Raw genomic sequence first — 22,395 nt, forward strand, 5'->3', positions numbered from 1 at the left:
TTATCTGGCCTTAAACCAAGATAATGAACTAAATACTTCTTGTTGACAAAAGAAACGATGTTTTTATTGTGATTTTCTCTTTGCCTGAGTTTTCAGTTTGGAGCTAATCACAGAAAAATTAGCATACCTTTGGAGAGAGAAGTTAAGAGTATAGGTTGAACTGGCTGCAAATACTTGCATGTTCCATTTTCTATGGTGCTAACAGACTCAAACTGTTTTATGCACAATTTGATTGTCATGCATTTCCTGCATTTGTTTAGTACTTAGTCGTTTGATTTTCTGTTCCCACAGTCGACTGGTGGATCCACTAACTACAGATTTGAGGAATATGAATGGTTTAGCTAAGGTATGGACTTATAAATGCTTATGTGCTGCTCAGATCTTATGATAATTATGAGTTTGGGTTAATTTTATGGATTTGTATGAATATTTTGGATGGATGTATGGTCTAAAAGAAAATGAGGCTACGGCGCATTGAGAGAGGAGCACTAACCCTTGCTTCTGCTGAAGTGAAATTTCAAATTGATACTGAGACTCATGACCCTCTTGATATTGGTAAAATCTTCTTTCCCTTTAACTTATTATTTCTTTTTTGGGGGAGTTGAAGGTGTGCAGGGTTTGTATTTGTGTTTTCAGATAGATATGTGATAGGAACCTGTAACTATCTTACAGAACTTTCACAAGGACTTGTCAAACAGAAAAAGGGCATTTGAGTATAAAATGGAAATAACAGAATTAGTACTTGGTTTTTGTATTTTCCAAAATGGAACCCCTTATCAGTCCCAAAAAATGAGGTAAAAAATCAAGTGAACCGCCCTTTCAAAACAAAGTTAGAGGAAAAGAGGAGGGAAAAACTTGCTGAAATTGAGATGCAAGGGCTTAAAAACTTATTCCTACTAAAAATCAGACGGAAAATGCTTATGGCTAAATCCTCTCTGCTCCATTATATGATCATAGTCTTCAAAACTGCTAAAACTGCACTGAACCGGCAGTGGATTTTTATGTTCCTTATTGTTCCCAAGAGCTGAACAAGAGAAATCTAAGCCAGCTGGCCAAGTTTCCTGCTCATCTGAACACTGCTGTTGTATTGGATATCTACAACTATTTTACTACTTTGGGATTACAGAAATTAAAAAAGCTGAATAGTCTGACTTGAGCTGGGTGTTATTTATAACATTTAGGGGATTAAAGATATTATTAGCAAGCTGTGTTATATGATTAGCACCAGTGATTTTTAGTTTTTAGAGTCATCAAATGAACGCTGAACTCCATAGCTCAGACTGATGCTAAAGCTGAACCTTGAACTCCTCTACAATCTGTTGAATCTATCCTCATAGTCACTTGTTAAAGACTTTGCACTTCAAAGTTGTGGTTGTCTATACTTGTCTTTGAAAGTTTGGTCTCTGTAATTAGTGTGTCCTTTGTAAGTATGAGTTGCTGAAATTGCAAAATGTTGACTGATGATGATCCTCTTGAGTTTCCTTCTTGGAACTTTCTTGTGAAGATGAAGAGAGATGGATACAAAGCTGCTTATGTTGGAAGCGCTCTCCAACGTTAGACTGTTAGAGGCTACTTTTTAAAATGTTGGCTTCACACGTGTATCTGTCTTTTGAATCTTCACGAGAAAGTTGCAAGGATGAAATATGGGGGATCATCACTCCATATTGACTTGTTAATCTTGTTTTCTTCAGAGTATCTATATTTGTGGCTATGGTCCAAATGTTTTAGCTATTTGTGGGGTGAGAGTGAGGCCGATTTTTTTCTCTTGTGAAAAGAGAGGGTGGAAAAGCTTTCTATTTTTTTTTTTTTTTAATGGAAGAATCCTATTCAGTTTGTTTAATTAATTTTCAGGTATGTACCAAATTCGGGAAGCAAACCAAATGGTGGAGGAGTTTATGCTTGCAGCTAACGTTTCTGTTGCAGAACAAATTCTTAAGAGTTTTCCTTCGTGCTCATTGTTAAGGTTGGTTTCTAATACCTCTTTGACATCATTGCTTTATGTGATGCTTTCTTTTGGGAACAAGCTGCATTTCTTCCTTCTGCAAATGGGCCTACTGGTTCATATGGCACATAACTTGCTTCCATTTTTGCTAGATATTTCTCTCCTCTCTCTCTCTCTCTCTCTCTTCATATTAAGAATCTAGTTGGTGAACTGACTATTATAAATTGAAAAGAAAATATGTAGTTTTTTTTTTTTTTTTAATTGTCTTAGTTAACAGAATTTGTTCAATCTGTGACTTTTCTTTGATCGAAACTGATTGTCTTTCCCTGACAAAGCACAGCCTTAGGGTATGTTTGGCTCAATGAGAGGAAGGGGAGGGGAGGGATTTTAATGGAAGGAAGGGGAGGGGAGGGGAGTGGAAGGATTTTAATATTATCTTGTTTGGATTTACAAAAAAAGAGGGGAGGGGAGGGAAAAATATTTTAATATGGATAATTTTGCTCTTATTTTATTTAAGGTGTGGGCATAATGGTCACAACATGATAAAATATAGACATAATGGTCACAACATGACAAAATATAGGCATAATGGTTATAATATGACAAAATATTGCCCTTTCCCTCCAAATCCTCCCAATTTTGGAGAGGAGGTTGAGGAGGGGAGGGGAGGGGAGGGGAAATTTTAAAAAATTTTCCCTCCCCTCCTAAAATTTGTGTGTTGCCAAACAAGGAGAAATAATTAAAATCCCTCCTCTCCCCTCCGCTCCCCTCCCCTCCAAATCCCTCATACCAAACACACCCTTAAAGATGAGGATGTAGTCTTCTCAAGTTCACTTATTCACCCAATACTTTCTATTGAAATTAAGAATTGAATATTTGTCAACATGAAAAGGATAGTTTCATCTGGCATAAGGGATCATATTAATTGGTGAACGGTACTTCCTCAGTGTTTAAAAATTGCTCACCATGAACATTTATGTTGTTGAGAAGTAATATTTCTACTAAGTTTCTGACATTGTTGACTAGAAGCCTTGACTGAATATACATGCTAGAAGCAGCCAAAAAAAAATCTACATGCGGCAAGATAGTTTTGTGACTGGGATCAATGAATACCCCATTGTTATTGGTTCCTATGTAGGCGTCATCCGACTCCAACAAGAGAGATGCTTGAACCTTTGCTGCGGACTGCTGCTGCAGTTGGTCTCCACTTGGATGTCTCATCATCAAAAGCATTGGCTGATTCTCTTGACCATGCTGTGGTAAATCTTGTTCTTGCATCAGTAGAGGAAAAAAGTCAAGGCATATTACTTCAATCTTCGATCTGTTCTCCCACTAATAGGAAATACTTTATCCAGGGTGATGATCCATATTTCAATAAATTAATCCGCATATTGGCAACTAGATGCATGACTCAGGTAAGTAGTTTGCTAACACTGAACAACTGAATTCAGATGTACTCCTCTGGTTCTTGATATAGAAGCTAATTAGGGAATTAATATATATATATAAGATGTATTTTATTTATCAATTTTTTACCAAATTAACTCTATTGATATTCCTCCAACAATAATCAAATAGGAGAAGAAGGGAGAGAATTAAGGAAGATGCTTAGGGTGTTTTCAAAAAAATCCATATCATATTAACTAATTTAACTAACATCCTTAATCTACTCAAATTAATTAATTAGGTTTTATATTAAAGATCAAAGGAGTATGTTTCAAGTGTAGAAATAAAATACCCCCTTTCCTTTTTAGGCGGTTTATTTTTGTAGCGGCGATCTAAGCCCTCCAGAATATCATCATTATGGGCTTGCAGCACCTCTATATACTCATTTCACCTCACCTATTAGAAGATATGCAGGTAAGCTATAGTTTCTGTAATTTGGTGGTGTCTTGATGCATTTTATGCAATGCTTCCGGAGGAGATGAAACGTCCTTTTCTTGCAGATGTCGTTGTTCACAGGCTACTTGCTGCATCTTTAGGAATATCCAAGCTACCTTCAATATTTCAAGACAGGCTCCAGCTCACTAGTATTTCAGATAGTATGGAATCTACAGCATTTTAAAACATTTTTGTTTGAACCCACGGTTCAATATAAGCTTGCCAACTATTTTTGCATTCTCGAAAGTTGAATTCTTTCTTGGTCTTATTAGAACTTGATCATCTTACACTTTAATTCTCTCATCTTCTCAATAAAAATGCTCTCGTGGATAAATATTTTTAATAATGAAGGTTGGCCTAATTTCATCTTCATGGCTGTGTCCCTTAGATCTAAATTATCGGCATAGGAATGCTCAAATGGCTGGCCGGGCCTCTGTAGAGCTCCACACACTCATTTATTTCCGAAACAGGTACATGGCATCCCATGCTCTTGCCCCATCACTGCTTTTTATTTATTTGCAGCTTATTTTGGAACTTGTATTTGTCTGTGCAGGCCAACTGATACGGAGGCTAGAATAGTCAAAATAAGATCCAACGGATTTTTTGTTTTTGTTCCCAAGTAAAATCTCTTGCCTCGTTTCTTTTGTTTTCCATTTGCTTTGCTATACCACCCAGAGGAAAGCAAATGATAGTTTATGGAAGACAAACATATCAGGAGATCTAAATTAATTTGACTGCCAGTAATTTCAGGAATGTCATCAAGTGGGAGAATTACTGAGGTCCCAAAAAAAGAAAATAACTACCAAAAAATCCCAGTGACAAATGAAAAGACTTGTCATTACAGGCTGTTCTATTATTATTAGGACTTTTTGATAATTATGTTCATTAGTTGGGATTTTATAGCAATTCTCCCATGTGAATTAACAATGCAGAACAATAGTCCGTCTCGATACTTAATCAGTTTGTCATTATTGCTTATACCTTCTGCCTGAGCAGATATGGCATTGAAGGGCCTGTGCATCTGATGCCAAGAGCTGAAAAGGGGAGTGGGGAATGGTATGTAGACGAGCAACAGCAGAAGATTAGAAAGATGGATGGTAGCATTTCGTACAGCATTCTGCAGGCAGTTGCAATTCACATGGAGGTTGTGGAGCCACAGCCTAACCGGCCAAAACTTCAGCTTACTCTCATATAGTGGTCTAAGTAATGGTTATTTTCTTCTAGTGACTGATATTTAGCACTAACCACGTCACTACAAGAGCAGCACAGGCATGCTGGGACCTAGTGAAATGGAGCTCCCCTAGATTATCATTTGATCCAGATGCTGTGCAGTAACTGGGAGAAAGTAGAGTGAGAGAGGAGTATGGCTTGTTTTCCAGTGTGGGTAAATAATCATGCATCTTTTTTCTCATCGTTTTTGCTCCAAGATTTTTCCTCAGTCACTGGAGGGAAGGGGATTTACTCTATCCTATGCATTATTCTCAGCATTGGACGGGATACCTCCTATGCTTTTGTTATACAATTACCTTGTACCCAATATAGATCATATTTTAACACTGTCAAGCTTACACTGGGCCCTACGCTGATATTTTACGAATAAGGAATTATAATTACAGGTTTTGCGATTGATTGGCAGTATTAGTCTTAATTCTCATCTGATTTTGTTTTTTTGATAATCTGTCCCTCTCCCCCAAGGGGGGATGCATCCTATGTTAAAAACAACTGCGAATAGCTTAGTCAAAACTCGGAATGGATAATAACTGTTTTGTGAAAATCCCAGATAATTATGAAGAGTTACGATGTAGTTCAGGATATTGCATATTATCATCACTTGAGGATTTACCCAGTTAAACTAGAATTCATGCCAGTTTCACAGAATGTCAGCAAATGCTTCATAGTTCTCAACAACGAAAACGAAAGCCATCTTTAAAACACCATTATTAAGACCAAAAGATAAAGGAAGGTTTTTTGTTGTTTTGTTTTTGGGAAACAACTTTCACAGGTAAATTTTAAAATCCGATCACTTAACACTATCTTCCTGAGTGCCAAAAGAAAGCTTCGAGTATCGCATAGTCGGGTCCCAAGATTTACGTATTACATGGAAGCTTCTACTTCCTCCGAGTTCAAAGCTTCATCTGCCTTCAGTTTTCCAGAAACCTCATCAATGGCCAAATTCAGCTTTGCTATCTTCTCAGTTAGTACCTTGCGAGTCTTCTGCAAGTTACAGCAGCAGAATACAAAAAGAGTTCAATTAATTAGTAAATATGACTTCGGAGAAAAACTTCCAAGCAAAGTTAGCATACCATGCCGCTTATACACAAGATTAACAAAAAATAAATATTCCTAATTTCAAATATATATCCTGAAAAACTAATTACATAATGGAACTAGTCTCCATACTTTGAAACAGAACAAGCCCAATCACGTCAGAGATGTCAAAGGGTGTCAAAGGCCACTTTTTATGGATTCTGTGATGAGATTAAATTGAAATGAACAAAGCGTGGATAGAGAATAGGGTACAATAAGTTATACAAATACTAATGTGAATAAATAATATCCCCTTTCATAGACAGGCAATCAGAATGGTTTCAAAAGAAAGATAACTGCAAAATTTTCTTACCTCCATAGCTTTCTCCTCATCATACATAAATTTTGGAAGCTTCTTCATGAGATCAGTTTTGTTGGATCCAGCTAGGGCCTTGCTTATCTGGTAAGTTCAAACCATAGAAGCTTTCAAATTCCCTATATTCTCCTTAAAGTCATCAAAAGCAAGCTTTCAAATTGAAACAATGGATAAAAGTTCCTTCAAAAAGCTGCAGTTCACAAACCTCAAGGGTTACTGCCCTAGTAAATTCATCATGCATCTCTCTTTTTAAGCAAAAATCCATACAACTACGTCAATATTACTAAACAAGTTTTCTCCAACCAAACCCGAACAATTATTGAGAGTAATATCTATAATCATAAACCTTTAGAGAAAGAAGGAGCAAATAACCAGAAACTAATGCAGAAAAAAATTATAACCAAGTTTGGTTCCCTAATTCATGGCAGAAAATGTGAAAACTGTCCTAATCATGGTATTGACAAGGGAATATCATCCTACAATTCTTTTTGAAGAAAGTGCAGACATTAATACCTAAAGCCGAAGGTGAGCAACAACAAACTGGTTATGTTTAAAAATCATTTGAGGACAAATATTATAGGTAATGTGGTAACGAAGATCCCCTAGAAAAATAAAACTAAACAGCCAAGAGATTCCCCCTTTCCTCCTCCTTTCTGGTCCAGACCAAAAAAGAAACGGCCAAAAGGGAGGAATTAGTGCTACAGGCATACCTGAGGAGCATACACACAACCTAATGCTCCCACAATTAGTCCTCCCAATACAAAGCCTCCAACAAAAATACCCGCATTGTTTGATCTTCCATCATCCCCACTGTATCAGCATGCATGCACGGACATTTAAAAAAAAAAACAAAGAAAGAAAAATAATAAGAACGCTAACTGATAAAACAATATGCTTGTACAAGGGTATTTATAATGCGGATAATCAGGTTAGTTGATATCTATTGTCAATAATCAAATTATTAAGGGAGGTTGATAATGCCTACTTCCCATTCTTTTGGCTTGAATGAAACAGTAAAATAAAAGAGAAAATTCACCGGTACCCTGCACGAACTATGAGTGGCATGTAACGTGTTTTCATCTTTGCTTTACCCCTTGACGAGAAAGTTGGAGAGATTTTAATGCAGTTGCTTTTCAGAGTACATTGATCCATTGGCTTCAATGCAGATCCTAACATTAAAATGTTCAAATATTAAGCTCCCTGGAAAGCCGCAGAAACTGGATAAAGTCGTAAAGGGAAATTTTCAAAGATTTAAAAACGTTAAAGTTATCATACACATGCGAAGTAGCAAAGATACTAAAACCCACCAATCAAATATATCAACTTGTCACCAGCTACGTCACTAATCAGTACGAGTGTCTAACATCAATTCATATCGGCAATCTCAACTTATCACAAAAATCTAAGAGGGAAAAGGACAAACGATGGTAAAATGTGTTTCAGCAGTGTTTCAACATTCTCAAATACTCAACATGAAACCAAAAGAAATACATACATCCGGCACTGTGTTTTTATGGCACCTAGCGAGTGACATTAGCTAGCCGTTCATTTAGAGTAAAATCCGGCAGCAGACTAACAAAATAGGAGCTGCATGCATGATATTCAGAAACAACATTTTAAAATATACTTGGGATACTTTCCATCAAGCTTATGGCAGTGTCTGTGTCCATAGCCTGCCATTGCCTGCTGCCTAGGTCACATAATTACCACTAATCTTCGATGGCCTTCGAAAATTTTACTGAATTGAAATAAGTTGGATATGTATCAAACAACACCTAACAGCACTTTGCGTAAGAGAACTTCTGGAGCCCCACCGACACATTAGAACTACATATTTTATTATTAAGCATCGGCGTATCCATATATGGTCAGACGAACAACGTCCGACTAAGGAAAAATCCTTTAGATACAGAAATACTGAAATAGTAATTTCCAGGTGATAACCAGAGGAAAAATAGTGCCGTCTCAGCAATGGCTATAAACACTAATCGAGAATACAATGAAGCAGAATGTAGACGAGACGTATAATAACCTGAGAACAGCTGAGATTGAGGGTTCATCACGGAGCTTGACAACGTAACCATTTCTCAGAAGCCTGAGGCGACAGGGGCAGATTGAGAAGTAGAATGAGAAGGCGATAGTTAAGTTGTTTCTGCTGCAATGGCTATGAAATCAAATTCGGAGATCTTTCTTCGATGATATCGAGATCCTCGTATTGTTAATTTTTTGTGCCTTGTTTTTCGCCTGAGCCTGCACGGATGGGTCTCTTTATAGTCTGCTCACGTTTGGGCTGAAACCGGAAATGATACCTTCATGAACCTTGGTTCCTATTTTAATATAACAACCATTTAACTAATTTAAATAAACTAAAATAAATAAATGTGTTAATTATAACAAATTTGATATAATCTTCTTAAAAGATTTCTATATAATATTAGATTATATGTCAATTTATAGATTAACGTAAATTATTCTGATAAAAAAATAATATAAATTAATTTAGAAAAAATAATAAATATAAAATATAGAATAAATTAAGACCTTGCATATAATGACCAAATTTAACTCCCAGTTAATTACTGGAGAGGGTAATAAATAATTTGAGTGCTAGTACAATTTTACTTTATTATATATTCTCTCCCTCAATTTATGTAACAAACTTAGGGCATCAATTTTTTTACCCTTAACAGATAATTTACTGTGCATAAATTATTTGTTAGGGGTAAAATTAGAAAAACAAATCTAATTGTTCATAAAATAACGGTGCTCGAAATGAAGAGAGCGCGCAAATTTTGTTAAAACCTAAAACAGCACCTGTTAGAAAAGTTAATTTTCATAATCATACCTGAGATTACTTGTTTACTTAAATATCCCTATTATTAATATCTAATTTTGTGATTAAGGAGAAGATAAATTTGCGTCATGAAAATGCAAAGGGTTTTAAATAAGGGGTACGGTTAAAAAGATTTGTTTAATGCAAATGAAAAATATTTTAAAGTGCCAACCGCTAAATATTAGGTGCTACTGAAAAATTTTCTCAATTTGTTAGGCATGAGATGCTAGACACTAAGTGGTATTAAAAAGATATTTTTAACATATGGGGTGCTACTAAACAAATATTTTAAGCTCCTAGGTACTCTTTAGGAGGAAAAAAGTGCTCATCATCCTCCTGTTATCCCAAAACTCTGTGGCTTTGGTGTAGAGGATGGGCAACGGGCAAGAAAAAGGAGGAAAGTTTTTTAGCATCATTTAATATCCTGAAGTAATCTTCAGTTCATTTAACATCTAAAATATTTTTAGTAATATTTAATATCTTAAGTTTAAGGTATTTGTTGCTATTAAAAAATATATTTAGAGTAAATTTGCCCCCAAAAAAACTAGTTTAGCAGTTCTATTAAAAAAAAATATTTTCTGATGCTAAGTGCATTAAAAATTATTTTATGACATTAAATACTATTGAAATAATATTTGATAAAAAGGAAAAAAAAAGTTGCTCCATGCCTATTTTAGTTTAAAACGGTGTAGTTTTCGTATAAGGACCGCCCTCAGCCAAGGAAAAAGAGGAAAGCCAGGTCTTAATTTTTTTTTAATATTAAAAAGAAGGGAAAAGGATACTAAAATACCTTTAAAAATATTAAAAGATAAATAAGAGTAAGTGAATTTCAAAATCTTAATTCAGATTTTAGGTACCATTTTAGAATTTTTAAACCTTATAAAATTACACAAATTCCTTTTATTATTTTTTTAAATACTGTCATCTCAACACTTCTGGGCGCTGGTGCTCTAACGCCGACGACTACTCTTTCTTATATTTTGACTGTCTTTTTTTAACTATTGACTACATTTGTTTTTAAAACTCTGATTATTACTTTTGTTTAGTTACTGACTAGTGACTACTCTAGTATTGCGATTGACTACTTTCATTTTTAAAATTTATTGACTACTCTTCTTTAGCTGTTGACTGTTCTAATTTCGCTACTGACTACTTTTGTTTCAAAAATTTAAAAAATACATTAAATATTGTTGGAGATTTAGTGACTGTTTTTGTATAGCTATTGATTACACAATATTTTAAAATTTCCAAATAGTACTCGAGATCTGATTTGAGATTGTGAAATTCACCTATCTTTATTTTTTTAAAAATATTTTTGAAAGTATTTAATATCTTTCGTCGACTTGTTATTTCCACAGTCCTACCCTTCAAAACCGAAGCATTTATCAGATTCAACAAATGATTAGTTGGTTACAGGGGAAAAAACACAAATGATTAGAATGTATACCCCCCTTGGCATAACTAATTAATTAATAGTAGGGCTGAGATAAGACGGAACTGGCATTCAATAATTTATTGGCCGAACCAAAAAAAAAAAAAACTACTCCGGAGTAGTATTCTCAGACTCAATAATTTAGTTGTAGGGAAAAAAAACCAAAACAGAAGGGGCCCGGAGATCATGGTCATCCATAAACACATCACGTCTTCAAATTTGTGCGTACCTGGCATGATTTTTTTAAATAGTTATAAACAGTGCTCTAGTACCACCATGATCCATTCTTATACTGGACAACCATGAAACACTGAAAATTATGCTAATTTTAAAAATGATAAATAGAATGTTAATACAATTTGTTTCGTGACAAAATGCTTATGCAATTTTAATATAACCAAATGTATAAATTTACAGGTATAAAATACTACCTCCAGTCCTTATTATAAGAGTTAGCTGATTAATTTGAGTAGATTAAAGAAATTAGTTAAGTTAGTTATTTGTAATAAATAAGTATTATTTTTCTTAAAATATCGTTACTAATATTGACTAGAACAACCATTATTATAAAGGTTATCTTGAGAAAAATAAATGAATATGAGAGACAAAATAAATTGGAGTCCAAAATAAAAGTCAAACAAACTCTTGTATTAAGAATTGGAGTTAGTATAAATTTATAATAGAACAAATTATTTAGTAAGAGTAACACTTAGATCCTAAAAAATTAATTTATTAAATATCATAATTCAAAAAATTTTGTTGAAATAGTAGTATGAGCTACAATGAAGGTATATCTAATTTTATACTGAATTTAATTTCGTGACTATACATATTTCAACCTACATATCAGCAGATTTATTTTATTTAATTTTATATTATAAATATGATTACAATCATTTTTTGTTAGCATTTAATTACAAGCCATCATTTAAATTTGTTGAGAGTCAATGACACCAAACTGAAACTTGATGCATATTTAGACAATCAGATATTTAGATGTATGCTTTTAACCTTAATTAGTTAAACTGATATTCCGGAAATTTACCGATTTAACTGATTTCTCGATGAAACCGAAGCTGCCGTTCTCCTTAAAGTCTTGAGTTTCTGTTTAGTACGGAATATTAAAAATAAGATATTAAAATTATGATTGCAATTAAAAAAATTATTAAAATAATATTTAACATGAATAATTACTTGTTATACGGGATTGGACAAATCTATTGAGATGAAATTGGGAAATATTACTTTTCTCAGGATATTTTTTAATTCCATATACATGAGTTAGACTAATGCTATATAGTAAACAATTTCTCATACTAAACTTTTTTTTTTTTTCAATACCAATCCCAATTCCTATTTTCCTACCAAGCGTGATCCAGCTATATTGATAACAGTAGAAGCGAGGAAGGTTCATGTTTCAGACTTGAGAGAGGAATGGTATGAACTGGTCCTCAAGTCAACTCATAGAACTTGACAATTTGTGCACATAAACCCATGAAGGACGGTGAGTTTGTTCACACCTCAGAATTCAAACGCTTTTTTCTTTTTTAATTTTACTTTTAGAAAAGATGTTTGTTACATTTAACTTGTTAAATCAAGACTAAATGACTAAATAGTATATTTGTCCTCCTCAATTCACGTTGGAAGAGAGGTGGAGTTAGGGGAAAAAAATTAATACTACCTATAGTCCTAATTATAAGAACTAGTTAATTAATTTGAGGAGATTAAAAAAATAAATTAAGTTAGTTATTTATAATAAATAGGTATTATCTTTCTTAAAATATCTTTACCAATCAAATTTATTGGTTAGAACTACTATTATTAGAAGGACTATCTTGGAAAAAAATACATAAATATGAGAGACAAAATGGATTGGGGTCTTATAATTAGAATCAAAATAAAAGTCAAATGAGGTCTTATATTAAAGATCGGAAGTAGTACTATTCTCATACCATTTATAGCGACTTTTAACATGTTATGACGAAATTAAATAAAAATCTTAAATTTCATTCATCCCATAATAAAATTTAATAATATTTTAACGTTATTCTTATTTAATATATATTTTTAAGAAAATAGCAGTATAGAAAACAACATACTTAAAAACAAAGTTACGTGTTCAGATAATAAATTTAATGAGGTGATTTATACTATTAATAAAAGATATTCTCTATATGTTATAACTACATAATACTCTACAAATAGTTCTCATGGAAAAAATGTAACTGAAAAAAAAGGATAGGAAAAATGATAAAAAAAATTACGGAAATACAAAATCTCAAATCAAATATTTTTAGCGCTACAGTTGAATGAAATTTCTTTCCATATTTCAATACAATTTTTAAAACTTACATTTTTAAATTTTAAATTATAATAGTTTTTCTAATTTTAGATTTAATTTTTTAGTCAACTCTTGTTTGTTATTGTTTTCAGTCCTTAATATAAAATTTAGATTGATATTTAATTTAGTCATAAATGTAAAATTTTAATTTATTTTGTTTCTTATATTTATTTATTTTTAAGATAGCCATTATAATAGTTGCAAATGTTAAATAATTTATCAAATAATAATTCTAACTACTATACATAATTAGCAAAAATATTTTTAAAAAATAACTATTTATTATAAATAACTAATTTAACTATTTTTTTAATTTATCAAGTAATATCTTGTACACACTGACACTTGGCAGAAATCAGAAGGCAGTTTCTCTCTGTCTCTCCTCCTGAATTTGCGCAAAGAATAATCAGTAAATAATTTCTTTAAAACATGTAACAAAAAATGTAGCATTAATTACTTTAATGGTTTTTAAAAATATAATCTTTACTTTTTTCGAGCGAAGTTGGTTCCGTTAAGATTATTTAAGATGTGAGCTATGACAAACTGTCACATTGGTTAATTAGATGAAATGATGGGGTTTAGTCCACGCGGCGCTGACTGTGATGTCAATTTGAGTCCCGCTCTTTCCGGGTTCAAGACAGAAGACAGTTACGCGCCCAAATATAAAAATCATCAAATCAAACACACATATTATTACCTTTTTTTTTTTTTTTAATTCCTGTTTGTTTTTCCTTCTAAATATTCAAATGTAAAACCTCGAAATGCATTCTAGCTAGCTTCCGACAGCTTCAGCCCCCACCAGGCCACCACCAACTACGAGCTTTCCACAAAATCAAGCCATGTATTAAATGAACGCGCTTCTGCAGACTCTCTCTTAAAGAAGAAACCCATATATATATATATATATATATATGATTAAACCAGATTCTGTATTGATCATTGGAACCTGCGATTGAGAGAACCCAGGTTTCAAGCTTGTCTCTTTACAATGTGGGTGTCGAAGCTGAGAATGGAGCTTCTCGTGTGTTTGATTTTGTGGGTTTGGCTTGGAGGAATGGCTATGGCGGCGAGTGATGAGGGAAGTGAGGGTACAAGAAAATTGGATCAGACACCAACGTGGGCCGTTGCTGCAGTCTGTACTGTGTTCATCTTAATTTCCATAACCCTCGAGATGAGTCTTCACAAAGTTGGAACGGTACGTCCCAAATGAAACTTCTCTTTTGAATTCAATTTGATCTCAATCTCAAATTATAAAGGTGAAGAATCAACAAATCAGTTTCCTTATATACGCATGTTTCTGTTGCTTTGGTCATTTATCAGTTTGAACATTAATGCAGAATTGTGGATGAACTCTGTCATTTCTTTCATTTTTTTTTTCAGTTTACTTTTGACATTAATGGCGGGTGTTAAGATTTTATAACGTCTGATGGGAGTGATTAGTTGAGGAGATCACAAGCTCTGTCAGTTTTTCATTTTGTTGTTATTTTCTACTTTCAGATTTTACTGTAATGATGATATAATAATTGGGATTGTACCAAATGGTGTGGTTAAATGGATGAAAATTACGAGCATCTGCATAATAAGTTTCTGACTTTATTGAGATTAAATAGTGAACTCTGTGCCTTCCTTCTTCCCATGGCATTTTTGTTTCTTCAGTGGCTAGGAGAAAGACATAAGAAGGCTCTGATTGAAGCTCTTGAAAAGGTTAAAGCTGGTAAGATTTTATTCAAGCACCTGTTTCCATGGAAGAATGGTGGAAAAGAGTAAGCAAAGCAGAAGAACCAAATGGGGGGGAAGAAACATGTTATGCATAACAAGTGATTCCTATGTCCTTGTAATTGTTTATATATGTTTTAACATAAATCTTTAAGAAAAAGTCATATAGTTGTGTTGTTGCAGAGCTGATGATTTTAGGGTTCATATCATTATTGCTGACATTTGGGCAGACCTACATACTAAGAATATGCATACCTGAAAAGGCAGCAGACACAATGTTGCCATGTCCTTTTGACGGAATCAGTGACTCTTCAAGCAGTGAAGAGGCTCACAGAAGGAAACTTCTGTCTTATCAACGCAGATTTTTAGCAGCTGATTCTTCCTTTTATTGCAAAAAGGTACCTACCTGTGTTTCCTTACTAAAATTCTGATACATTTGATACTTTAAAATTTTTTCTTATTTTGTCTCTCTCTCTTTTTTTTTTGGGTAAGGGATATGAACCACTTGTATCTACAAATGCATTGCACCAACTGCACATCCTCATATTCTTCTTAGCAGTCTTCCATGTCTTGTATAGTGCTGTCACCATGCTGCTTGGCAGACTAAAGGTCCGCTTCTTTTTTCTCTAATTTGTTGTGTACTTCAAATCACTTTTCATTCTGTGTGTGCTTACTAAGGAAGGATATTCAAATGGCTTAACTAGAGCTTATTTTCAGTGTTTTCAAAGTTAGACATATAGATTTACGAATAGTATGACTTCTTATAGGGTTACTGGGCATATAGATTTGATTTTACAGAAAGATGATGTCGGTTGAATTTGTGCAGATTCGAGGTTGGAAGGCATGGGAGGCGGAGACTTCAACTCATAACTACGAGTTTTCCAATGGTAAAGCTTACCTGTGTCCAATAATATGCACGTTTGTTTTCCTTCGTAGTGTCAAAATCACAACTTCTCAATCTAACCATAAACATCATTTTGCAGTGTTTAAATCCTTTGGAATGAGAGTTATTTTTTGAGTTTGAGTTTTTTGTAATATCAATTGTAGATCATCGAATCTTTTGAGACATTACAAGTAATGCCGCAAGACAATGATCCTTTAAGACACTTCAATCTCATGTGGGTATATTTTTGTGTGCAGATCCTTCAAGATTCAGGCTTACTCATGAAACATCATTTGTGAAAGCTCATGCCAGTTTCTGGACAGGAAATAAGCTATTTTTCTACATCGTAGGCCCCTTTTAATAGTATGTAATGATATCATCTATAATATTATATGCACCAAACACCTCACATTACTTTTTTTGGATTCTAGGGATGCTTCCTCAGGCAATTTTATAGGTCTGTTGGTAAGGCTGATTACTTGGCTTTGCGCAATGGATTTATCACTGTGAGTGTTTTAATCCAGAGAACAAATTCTTTCTAAGTTAGATGAACTAGCTACAATATTTTTGACAATCCAATGATGTACTACTATTATTATGTATAGGTCCATCTTGCTCCTGGAAGTCAATTCAACTTCCAAAAGTATATAAAGAGATCCTTAGAAGATGACTTCAAGGTAGTTGTGGGAGTAAGGTAATTTGCAGTATTTAGTTATGATGTTTGGTTCTTCCAACTATGCATTTTTTTTCCTCTGAAAAATCGAATGCTTTCTCTGTTTAATTGCCATATTTCTGTGTGTTTTTGACAGTCCTGTCCTGTGGGCATCATTTGTGGTTTTCTTGTTGCTAAATGTTGACGGTAAGCGAACTACTTATTTAGGATAAGAGATCTTCTCTTGTTCAAAAACACTGTATTGCCCTCTTTTCTCCAACATTTGGTCTGATGACTTGATTCCAACACATGCACCGGACGAGATCAAACTCACAATCTCCTATTTTAAGGAGTAAGAGTGAAGCCATTGAACTAGTGGCTCAACCCATATATATAGTAATAACAGATGGATCCAGTCAGCAGACCAACTTCGAGATAAACAAGGATTCAAATTGTGTTTTCTTGGTAAGTCTGTTTGAAATGACAACTAATGTATGATGGTTGGGTTGTTGAATGTAATATGCAGGATGGCACACAATGGTTTGGGCATCCATACTTCCTTTGGCTGTAAGTAGCAATTAATTAGTCTTTGAAAAGAAGAATAATAATGAGTGGTTGATTTGTTGAAGTAAAAAGAGGTAAAATTTGATGGCAGATAATAATGGCGGTTGGAACAAAACTTCAAGTAATTCTGGCAAAAATGGCTCTAGAAATCACAGAAAAACATGCGGTTGTACAAGGAATTCCTCTTGTTCAAGGCTCAGACAAATACTTCTGGTTTGGTCGCCCTCAGTTAGTTCTTCATCTTATCCATTTTGCTCTCTTCCAGGTCTTTAACTCTTTCTTCTTAGCCTTCTAGCTTTTCTCTGGTGATTAAAGGTGGAAACTCACAGATTTTCTTATTCTGCAGAATGCTTTTCAAATAACTTATTTCTTGTGGATATGGGTAATGAGCTATTTTCTTCCTTCACTTATTATTGAATAACTAATTCACATGTCTTTGTGCTGCCTTCCTAAAATTACGGTAATGCCCCTGTATTTGCAGTATTCTTTTGGGCTAAAAAATTGTTTCCATATGGACTACAAGCTTGCCATTGTGAAAGTCGCATTAGGGTAAGCCTTTCTCAGCAATGATGTGACCCCTCTTAAATAGGATTTAAATGCTCTTAATGAATAGATTGTGACATTATGTTTGCGTGGAATTTAAGATGATTTTTTATTTTTGACCAGCTTAAGATGAATTATATTGTTGATTATTTATTAAAAGCATGGCTTCTTAAAAAAAAAAAAAATATCCTATATCATACATAGAGACTAGAGTGACTAGTGAGATAGAGAAAGGGTAGCTGACTCCACCCAGAATTAACTAAAACTGTTGTGGACTTGCCATAGCCATACACAAACACTAGACTGTTGGGAGAGCTTTCTAAAATCACTTTCTGGTCTAAATTAAGGTATCAACCACATGCTAGCCAAACAATTAAAAAAAAAACTCAAAATAGATTTTAATCATGAAACCATGTCCAAATCTTGTTTCTTTCTTTTTTTTAAACAATTACTCACATATATATCATACCCCTATCAAAGATTCGAACTCACAGTCTTATGTTTAAAAAAATCTTGAAGAAGATAGTTGGTGTTAGTTGGGCTACAAGGCGCGAACACCTCAACATTGGTTTTGGTGTAAGTTGGGATTGGGAGACCAACTTCTAACAACCTATTCTGAATGGATTTTTGCAGGACTGCAGTTCTCTGTCTCTGCAGCTACATTACACTTCCATTATACGCTCTTGTAACCCAGGTACGTACATATCTTCCATTTATTAATTATTTAAATAATTATTGAGATGATCATTTTGTTAATTAATTAAATATATAATGGGAAACGCTGCGTTTTTGCAGATGGGATCAACGATGAAGACGTCCATATTTGATGAGCAAACATCAAAGGCGTTAAAGAACTGGCGAATGGCTGTGAAAAAGAAGCAGGCAGGAAACAAGTCTCCTAGTAACAACCAATCCAATGCTTCATCAGGATCACTGCCCTCTTCTGCAACCAAACTACGTCGTTTCAAAACAACTGGCCACTCCCCCTATGAGAGCCAACAACAAGAAGATAACTCAGATATTGAATCAGACCCTCTCTCTCCTTCGCCTATATCATTCAAAACCAGTTTTAGTGTGAGAGTGGAGCATGAAGATGACCAACATATGCCAGAAACTGCAGAATCCAAACATCAATCGCATGGCTAGTATTATCAGTTATATATCATTCAGTAATCTAGGAAAGTTTTCCACTTGTATGCATATCCTTGGAATTTTTTATTTTTTTCCATTTTTGGTTATAGACAGACACGCATCTCAGAAATTAAATATTAAAATCAGTGTCAGCTTATTTTAGTTTTAAATACTTGGCTCATCCTATTTACAAGACATTTTTAACTCATTTTATCAGAATTGAGAGAACCTTAATAAACTTCACTAACTCTATCTTACAATTTAATTACTTAATAATTTTATTTTTATTTAATATATGTATTTTTTTAAAAAACAGCCAAAAGAATAATAAATTATAGGGTGAATATAGTTTTTATAGATTGCCTTTATTTTAGTTTTGTCATTTTGCCCATTAACAGGCCAAAACATGTGATCTGAAATCAGAGTACTGCTTTACAATTGATTGATGTATTAATTGATTAAATGTGGTAACTAAAAACCAAAATCAAATATCCACACCACGTCGGAAAATTTTTATCCACTTCAACCTCTGCTAATTAGAGGCCAGTGTATTTTGACCTTTCGTTCCTTCAAAATAACACCATTTCCTGCCAAAAATAATTTAATTATAAAAATACGCCTTTGAGTCTTAGGGGCAACACTCTCTCTTTTTTAAATTATGCGGCATTTTTTTGCTAAGTATCGTGTTAGAAAAATATAAGGTATTTTCGTTCTTTTAAGATATAATTAAGAACACTTTTTAAAAGATGTTCAAAATTAGGGTGTAATTAATACTATATTCTAAATGAGACAACTAGTAAATAAGGACGAATATAAAAAGATTGGACAGTTTTAAAAATCATTAGCTAACTCACTTCCCGTGATCCCTAATATAAACCTCTGGCCCCCCCAAAAAAAAAAAAACTATTGTAAAGTTTCATTGAATCGGAGGAGGGGTGACTAAACTATTAACTTTGTTTGAAAATATAATGAATTTTCTAATTTTACTAAGATTCAAATAAAAAAATTTTATATTTGCATTATATTCTCTCCCATACTTAATAAAAATAAGAGTAATATTTAAGAAAAACTTGATTAATATCTCGATAAGTTCATAAGAATTATTTATGGCTTTTTCAAAGTGTCTTGTAAAAAGTATGTTCACATACTAAGTAGTAAGTGATATGTTGAACTGATAAAAAATTTTAAATTTATTCACGCTAAAGTTTTTTCTCTCCCTATATTTATAAATCATTCTCGCATTTCTTTCCCTTTTTCTCTTTCCCACAAAATTAAATAAATAATTTATATTTAAGAACAAAATTTTTCCACAAATTAATTTATACTTCTTCCTATCCTTATTATAATTTTAAAATAACTAATTCATAGATAGCAAATAATTAGTTAAAATTAGTTTAAAATAATAGTAAATATATTAGAAGTAAATTTTTATTTTTAAATATGCCTTTATAATAAATAAGAAAAAAGATTAAAAAAATTTGTAAGAAAATGCGTCAAGAAAGAAATAATTAAAAAAATAAAAAAACTAAATATTAAGTCAAATTCAAATAAAAATTTATAAAACAAATTATATTGTTTTAAAAATTTAAAACTTATAAATAATACTACTTCCGGTCCTTAATATAAGATCTCATTTGACTTTTATTTTGGTCATAAATATAAAACCTCAATCCACTTTGTTTCTAATATTTATGCATTTTTTTCCCAAATTGTCCTTCTAATAATGATAGTTCTTATCAACACCCTTGATTAACAAGGATATTTTTTGAAAAAAAACACGTATTTATTATAAATAACTAATTTAATTTATTTTTTTAATTTTTTAAAATTAGTCAATTAGTTTTTATAATTAAAAGAGAAGGTAATATTAAAAAAAAAAGTAACGATGTGCGCCGAATAAGTATTAAGAAGGCAGACAAGTCAAAAGTGGGAAGAGGAATTAGCAGTGTAGTTGCACTGAAACCAGACGTTGGCCGTTGAGTGGCTGTGGGGTTTATAAGTCAAGCATTTTGTTTACTTGAGGACGAGAGGTAATCATCCTCTATGCCACTATCGTCTCTTATCCCCAATTATAAATACCCACTTCTCTCTCCCTTGTGTCCTTCTTACAGCACACCTCGCAATTGCCACTTTACCCTTTCACGCCCTTCCCATGACTCGTATTCTCAAATCCACTGAGAACTCCACCTCCGTCGCCGCCGCTGCCACCATCACCGCAGCAGCGCCGCCTCCGGAGGCCGTCGCTTTGGAATCAGACTTCGTGGTCATCCTCGCGTCTCTGCTCTGCGCTCTCATATGCACCGTGGCCCTCATAGCTGTCTGCCGATGCACCTGGTTCCGTCGCGGTGGATCCGGAGCCGGCGGTGGAGCTCCGGGACAGTCTCTGGCCAACAAAGGTCTCAAGAAGAAGGTGCTCCAATCCATGCCGAAATTCACTTACATTGACAGCAATTCTGAGAAGTGGTTGGCCGCGTCGGAGTGCGCGATTTGCTTGGCCGAATTCGTCGGAGCTGACGAGATCCGAGTTCTTCCGCAGTGTGGCCACGGCTTCCACGCGGCGTGCATAGACACCTGGCTTGGGTCCCACTCTTCGTGCCCCTCGTGTCGGCAGATTCTTGTTCTGCCTCCGAGGTGCCGTAGGTGCGGCCTTTACCCGGCGGTTCGCGGCGGTGAAGCTACCGGAACTAGCGGTAGTGAACCAGAGCTCAAGTCCAGACATGATGATAATGCCACTACAGCTAATAATGATTATGCTAATAGCTCGACTAGCCACCACCAACGGCCCAGAGATAATGTTGGATTCCTTCCATAAATTGAAAAAAAGAAACTGGTATTTTTTTTCTTAATGTAATCCTAGAATTTTTCTTTCTTAGATTTGACTAATTAGGGGGATGATATTTGGATTTTTTTTTCCTTCAAATTTTCATGTTTCAAATTGGTAATCTTCCAAATTATGTACTGTCTCATACGTTTTAAATGATTGGAGTATGATCCATGTAAATCAAATAAGGACAAAAAAATTACAATTTTCTATTCATGGACTCTGTACCATATGGTATTTTTTAAGGCGAGTAGTGTATATAATTTAATTTTAAGAGACTGGTGCATCGGCGCATCGGCGTTCGAAATGCCGAAGGAACGGGTTTGTCCAGTTAGCTTTCTTTTGTTGGGCCAGTAAGATCTTTGGTTAATTAGTTTAGATAGGCTAAAATATAAAAGATTTTGGGGGGGAAAATGTTAGGTTGACCTTAATATAGTAACATATTTTTTAAAAAAGGGGCCCTGAAAAGTTAAATGATAATCAATCGTGAAGGTTAGTCCATTTGTGGTGGTTTTAAATTTATCATTAGTGCTTCTTAAAATATGTACGACCTAAAAATGTTCTCAAAGATCAAGCTAGTGTGACTATAAAAAAAGATGAACAATTTTATTTCGGCCGGAAAAGGATGAGCAATCATTTTAAATAATACCAATTATACTATTTTCCCTCAATATTTAATCTAAGAACTGATTAGTTAATTTGAATAGATTAAGAAAACTAATCAAGTTAGTTATTTGTAATAAATAGGTGTTGTCTTTCTAAAATACTTTTATTAGCAAAAACTATCATGTGATAAAATTTTTAAATATGTACAATTATTACGAAAACTATACTAAAAACATAGATAAATATAAGAGACATATTAAATTGGTGTTTTATATTTAGAACTAAATTGAATGTTAAACTAGTTCTTATGTTAAGAATCAGATAGACGTAGTAACTTATCATTTATAAGTGAAATAAAATATTTTATATTATTTTTTTATCCCATGGACACATCCTCATTTGTCATTTCCACACGCCTTACAAAGAA

At 33.6% G+C, this 22,395-nt stretch overlaps 4 protein-coding genes across 5 annotated transcripts; 3 read left to right on the top strand and 1 right to left on the bottom strand.

The window, feature by feature from the left end:
- Positions 1-262: 262 nt before the first annotated feature.
- On the top strand, positions 263-5,391 carry LOC114752501 (exosome complex exonuclease RRP44 homolog A-like). The gene is made up of 10 exons (XM_028941233.1): positions 263-346; positions 456-555; positions 1,852-1,963; positions 3,081-3,201; positions 3,298-3,357; positions 3,697-3,802; positions 3,889-3,984; positions 4,212-4,293; positions 4,377-4,442; positions 4,820-5,391. The coding sequence occupies exons 1-10, from the start codon at positions 329-331 to the stop codon at positions 5,016-5,018; spliced, it is 960 nt and encodes a 319-aa protein (XP_028797066.1). The 5' UTR covers positions 263-328; the 3' UTR covers positions 5,019-5,391.
- A 234-nt stretch (positions 5,392-5,625) lies between these two features.
- On the bottom strand, positions 5,626-8,680 carry LOC114752499 (uncharacterized). Of its 2 annotated transcripts, none has more exons than XM_028941231.1 (5): positions 8,479-8,680; positions 7,489-7,615; positions 7,157-7,256; positions 6,444-6,530; positions 5,626-6,037 (listed from the first exon to the last, which is right to left on the bottom strand). In XM_028941231.1, exons 1-5 carry the CDS (start codon positions 8,528-8,530, stop codon positions 5,918-5,920), a joined length of 486 nt encoding a protein of 161 aa, XP_028797064.1. In that variant the 5' UTR covers positions 8,531-8,680; the 3' UTR covers positions 5,626-5,917. The 2 variants fall into 2 exon arrangements, with proteins under 2 accessions (XP_028797064.1, XP_028797063.1); XM_028941230.1 differs by having other exon boundaries at positions 7,483-7,615.
- A 5,296-nt stretch (positions 8,681-13,976) lies between these two features.
- Positions 13,977-18,597, top strand: LOC114752500 (MLO-like protein 8). The gene is made up of 15 exons (XM_028941232.1): positions 13,977-14,247; positions 14,709-14,766; positions 14,952-15,166; positions 15,261-15,377; positions 15,595-15,655; positions 15,909-15,997; positions 16,083-16,157; positions 16,257-16,345; positions 16,461-16,510; positions 16,830-16,870; positions 16,959-17,132; positions 17,214-17,249; positions 17,349-17,416; positions 18,044-18,104; positions 18,206-18,597. Exons 1-15 carry the CDS (start codon positions 14,041-14,043, stop codon positions 18,554-18,556), a joined length of 1,692 nt encoding a protein of 563 aa, XP_028797065.1. The 5' UTR covers positions 13,977-14,040; the 3' UTR covers positions 18,557-18,597.
- A 2,009-nt stretch (positions 18,598-20,606) lies between these two features.
- On the top strand, positions 20,607-21,578 carry LOC114752503 (RING-H2 finger protein ATL80-like). The gene has a single exon (XM_028941235.1). The coding sequence runs from the start codon at positions 20,694-20,696 to the stop codon at positions 21,351-21,353; it is 660 nt and encodes a 219-aa protein (XP_028797068.1). The 5' UTR covers positions 20,607-20,693; the 3' UTR covers positions 21,354-21,578.
- The last annotated feature ends 817 nt before the right edge of the window (positions 21,579-22,395 follow it).

The sequence above is a fragment of the Neltuma alba genome, unplaced genomic scaffold (genome assembly GCF_004799145.2).
Source record: "Neltuma alba isolate B1F8T4 unplaced genomic scaffold, ASM479914v2 tig00007412_pilon, whole genome shotgun sequence".
Classification (NCBI taxonomy): domain Eukaryota; kingdom Viridiplantae; phylum Streptophyta; class Magnoliopsida; order Fabales; family Fabaceae; genus Neltuma; species Neltuma alba.

What these genes read in the sequence shown, in the direction of transcription:
- LOC114752501 (XM_028941233.1), top strand. An exon ending in CTCATTTATTTCCGAAACAG is followed by an intron (nt 4,294 to 4,376) that starts GTACATGGCATC and finishes TTGTCTGTGCAG; the next exon opens with GCCAACTGATACGGAGGCTA. An exon ending in TTTTTTGTTTTTGTTCCCAA is followed by an intron (nt 4,443 to 4,819) that starts GTAAAATCTCTT and finishes CTGCCTGAGCAG; the next exon opens with ATATGGCATTGAAGGGCCTG.
- LOC114752499 (XM_028941230.1), bottom strand. Translation starts at nt 8,530, where the DNA reads ATGGTTACGTTGTCAAGCTCCGTGATGAACCCTCAATCTCAGCTGTTC. An exon ending in GTTGTGTGTATGCTCCTCAG is followed by an intron (nt 6,531 to 7,156) that starts GTATGCCTGTAG and finishes TGAACTTACCAG; the next exon opens with ATAAGCAAGGCCCTAGCTGG. An exon ending in ATGAGGAGAAAGCTATGGAG is followed by an intron (nt 6,038 to 6,443) that starts GTAAGAAAATTT and finishes TGTAACTTGCAG; the next exon opens with AAGACTCGCAAGGTACTAAC.
- LOC114752500 (XM_028941232.1), top strand. Translation starts at nt 14,041, where the DNA reads ATGTGGGTGTCGAAGCTGAGAATGGAGCTTCTCGTGTGTTTGATTTTG. An exon ending in GTCTTCACAAAGTTGGAACG is followed by an intron (nt 14,248 to 14,708) that starts GTACGTCCCAAA and finishes TTGTTTCTTCAG; the next exon opens with TGGCTAGGAGAAAGACATAA. An exon ending in AAGGTAGTTGTGGGAGTAAG is followed by an intron (nt 16,346 to 16,460) that starts GTAATTTGCAGT and finishes TGTTTTTGACAG; the next exon opens with TCCTGTCCTGTGGGCATCAT.
- LOC114752503 (XM_028941235.1), top strand. Translation starts at nt 20,694, where the DNA reads ATGACTCGTATTCTCAAATCCACTGAGAACTCCACCTCCGTCGCCGCC.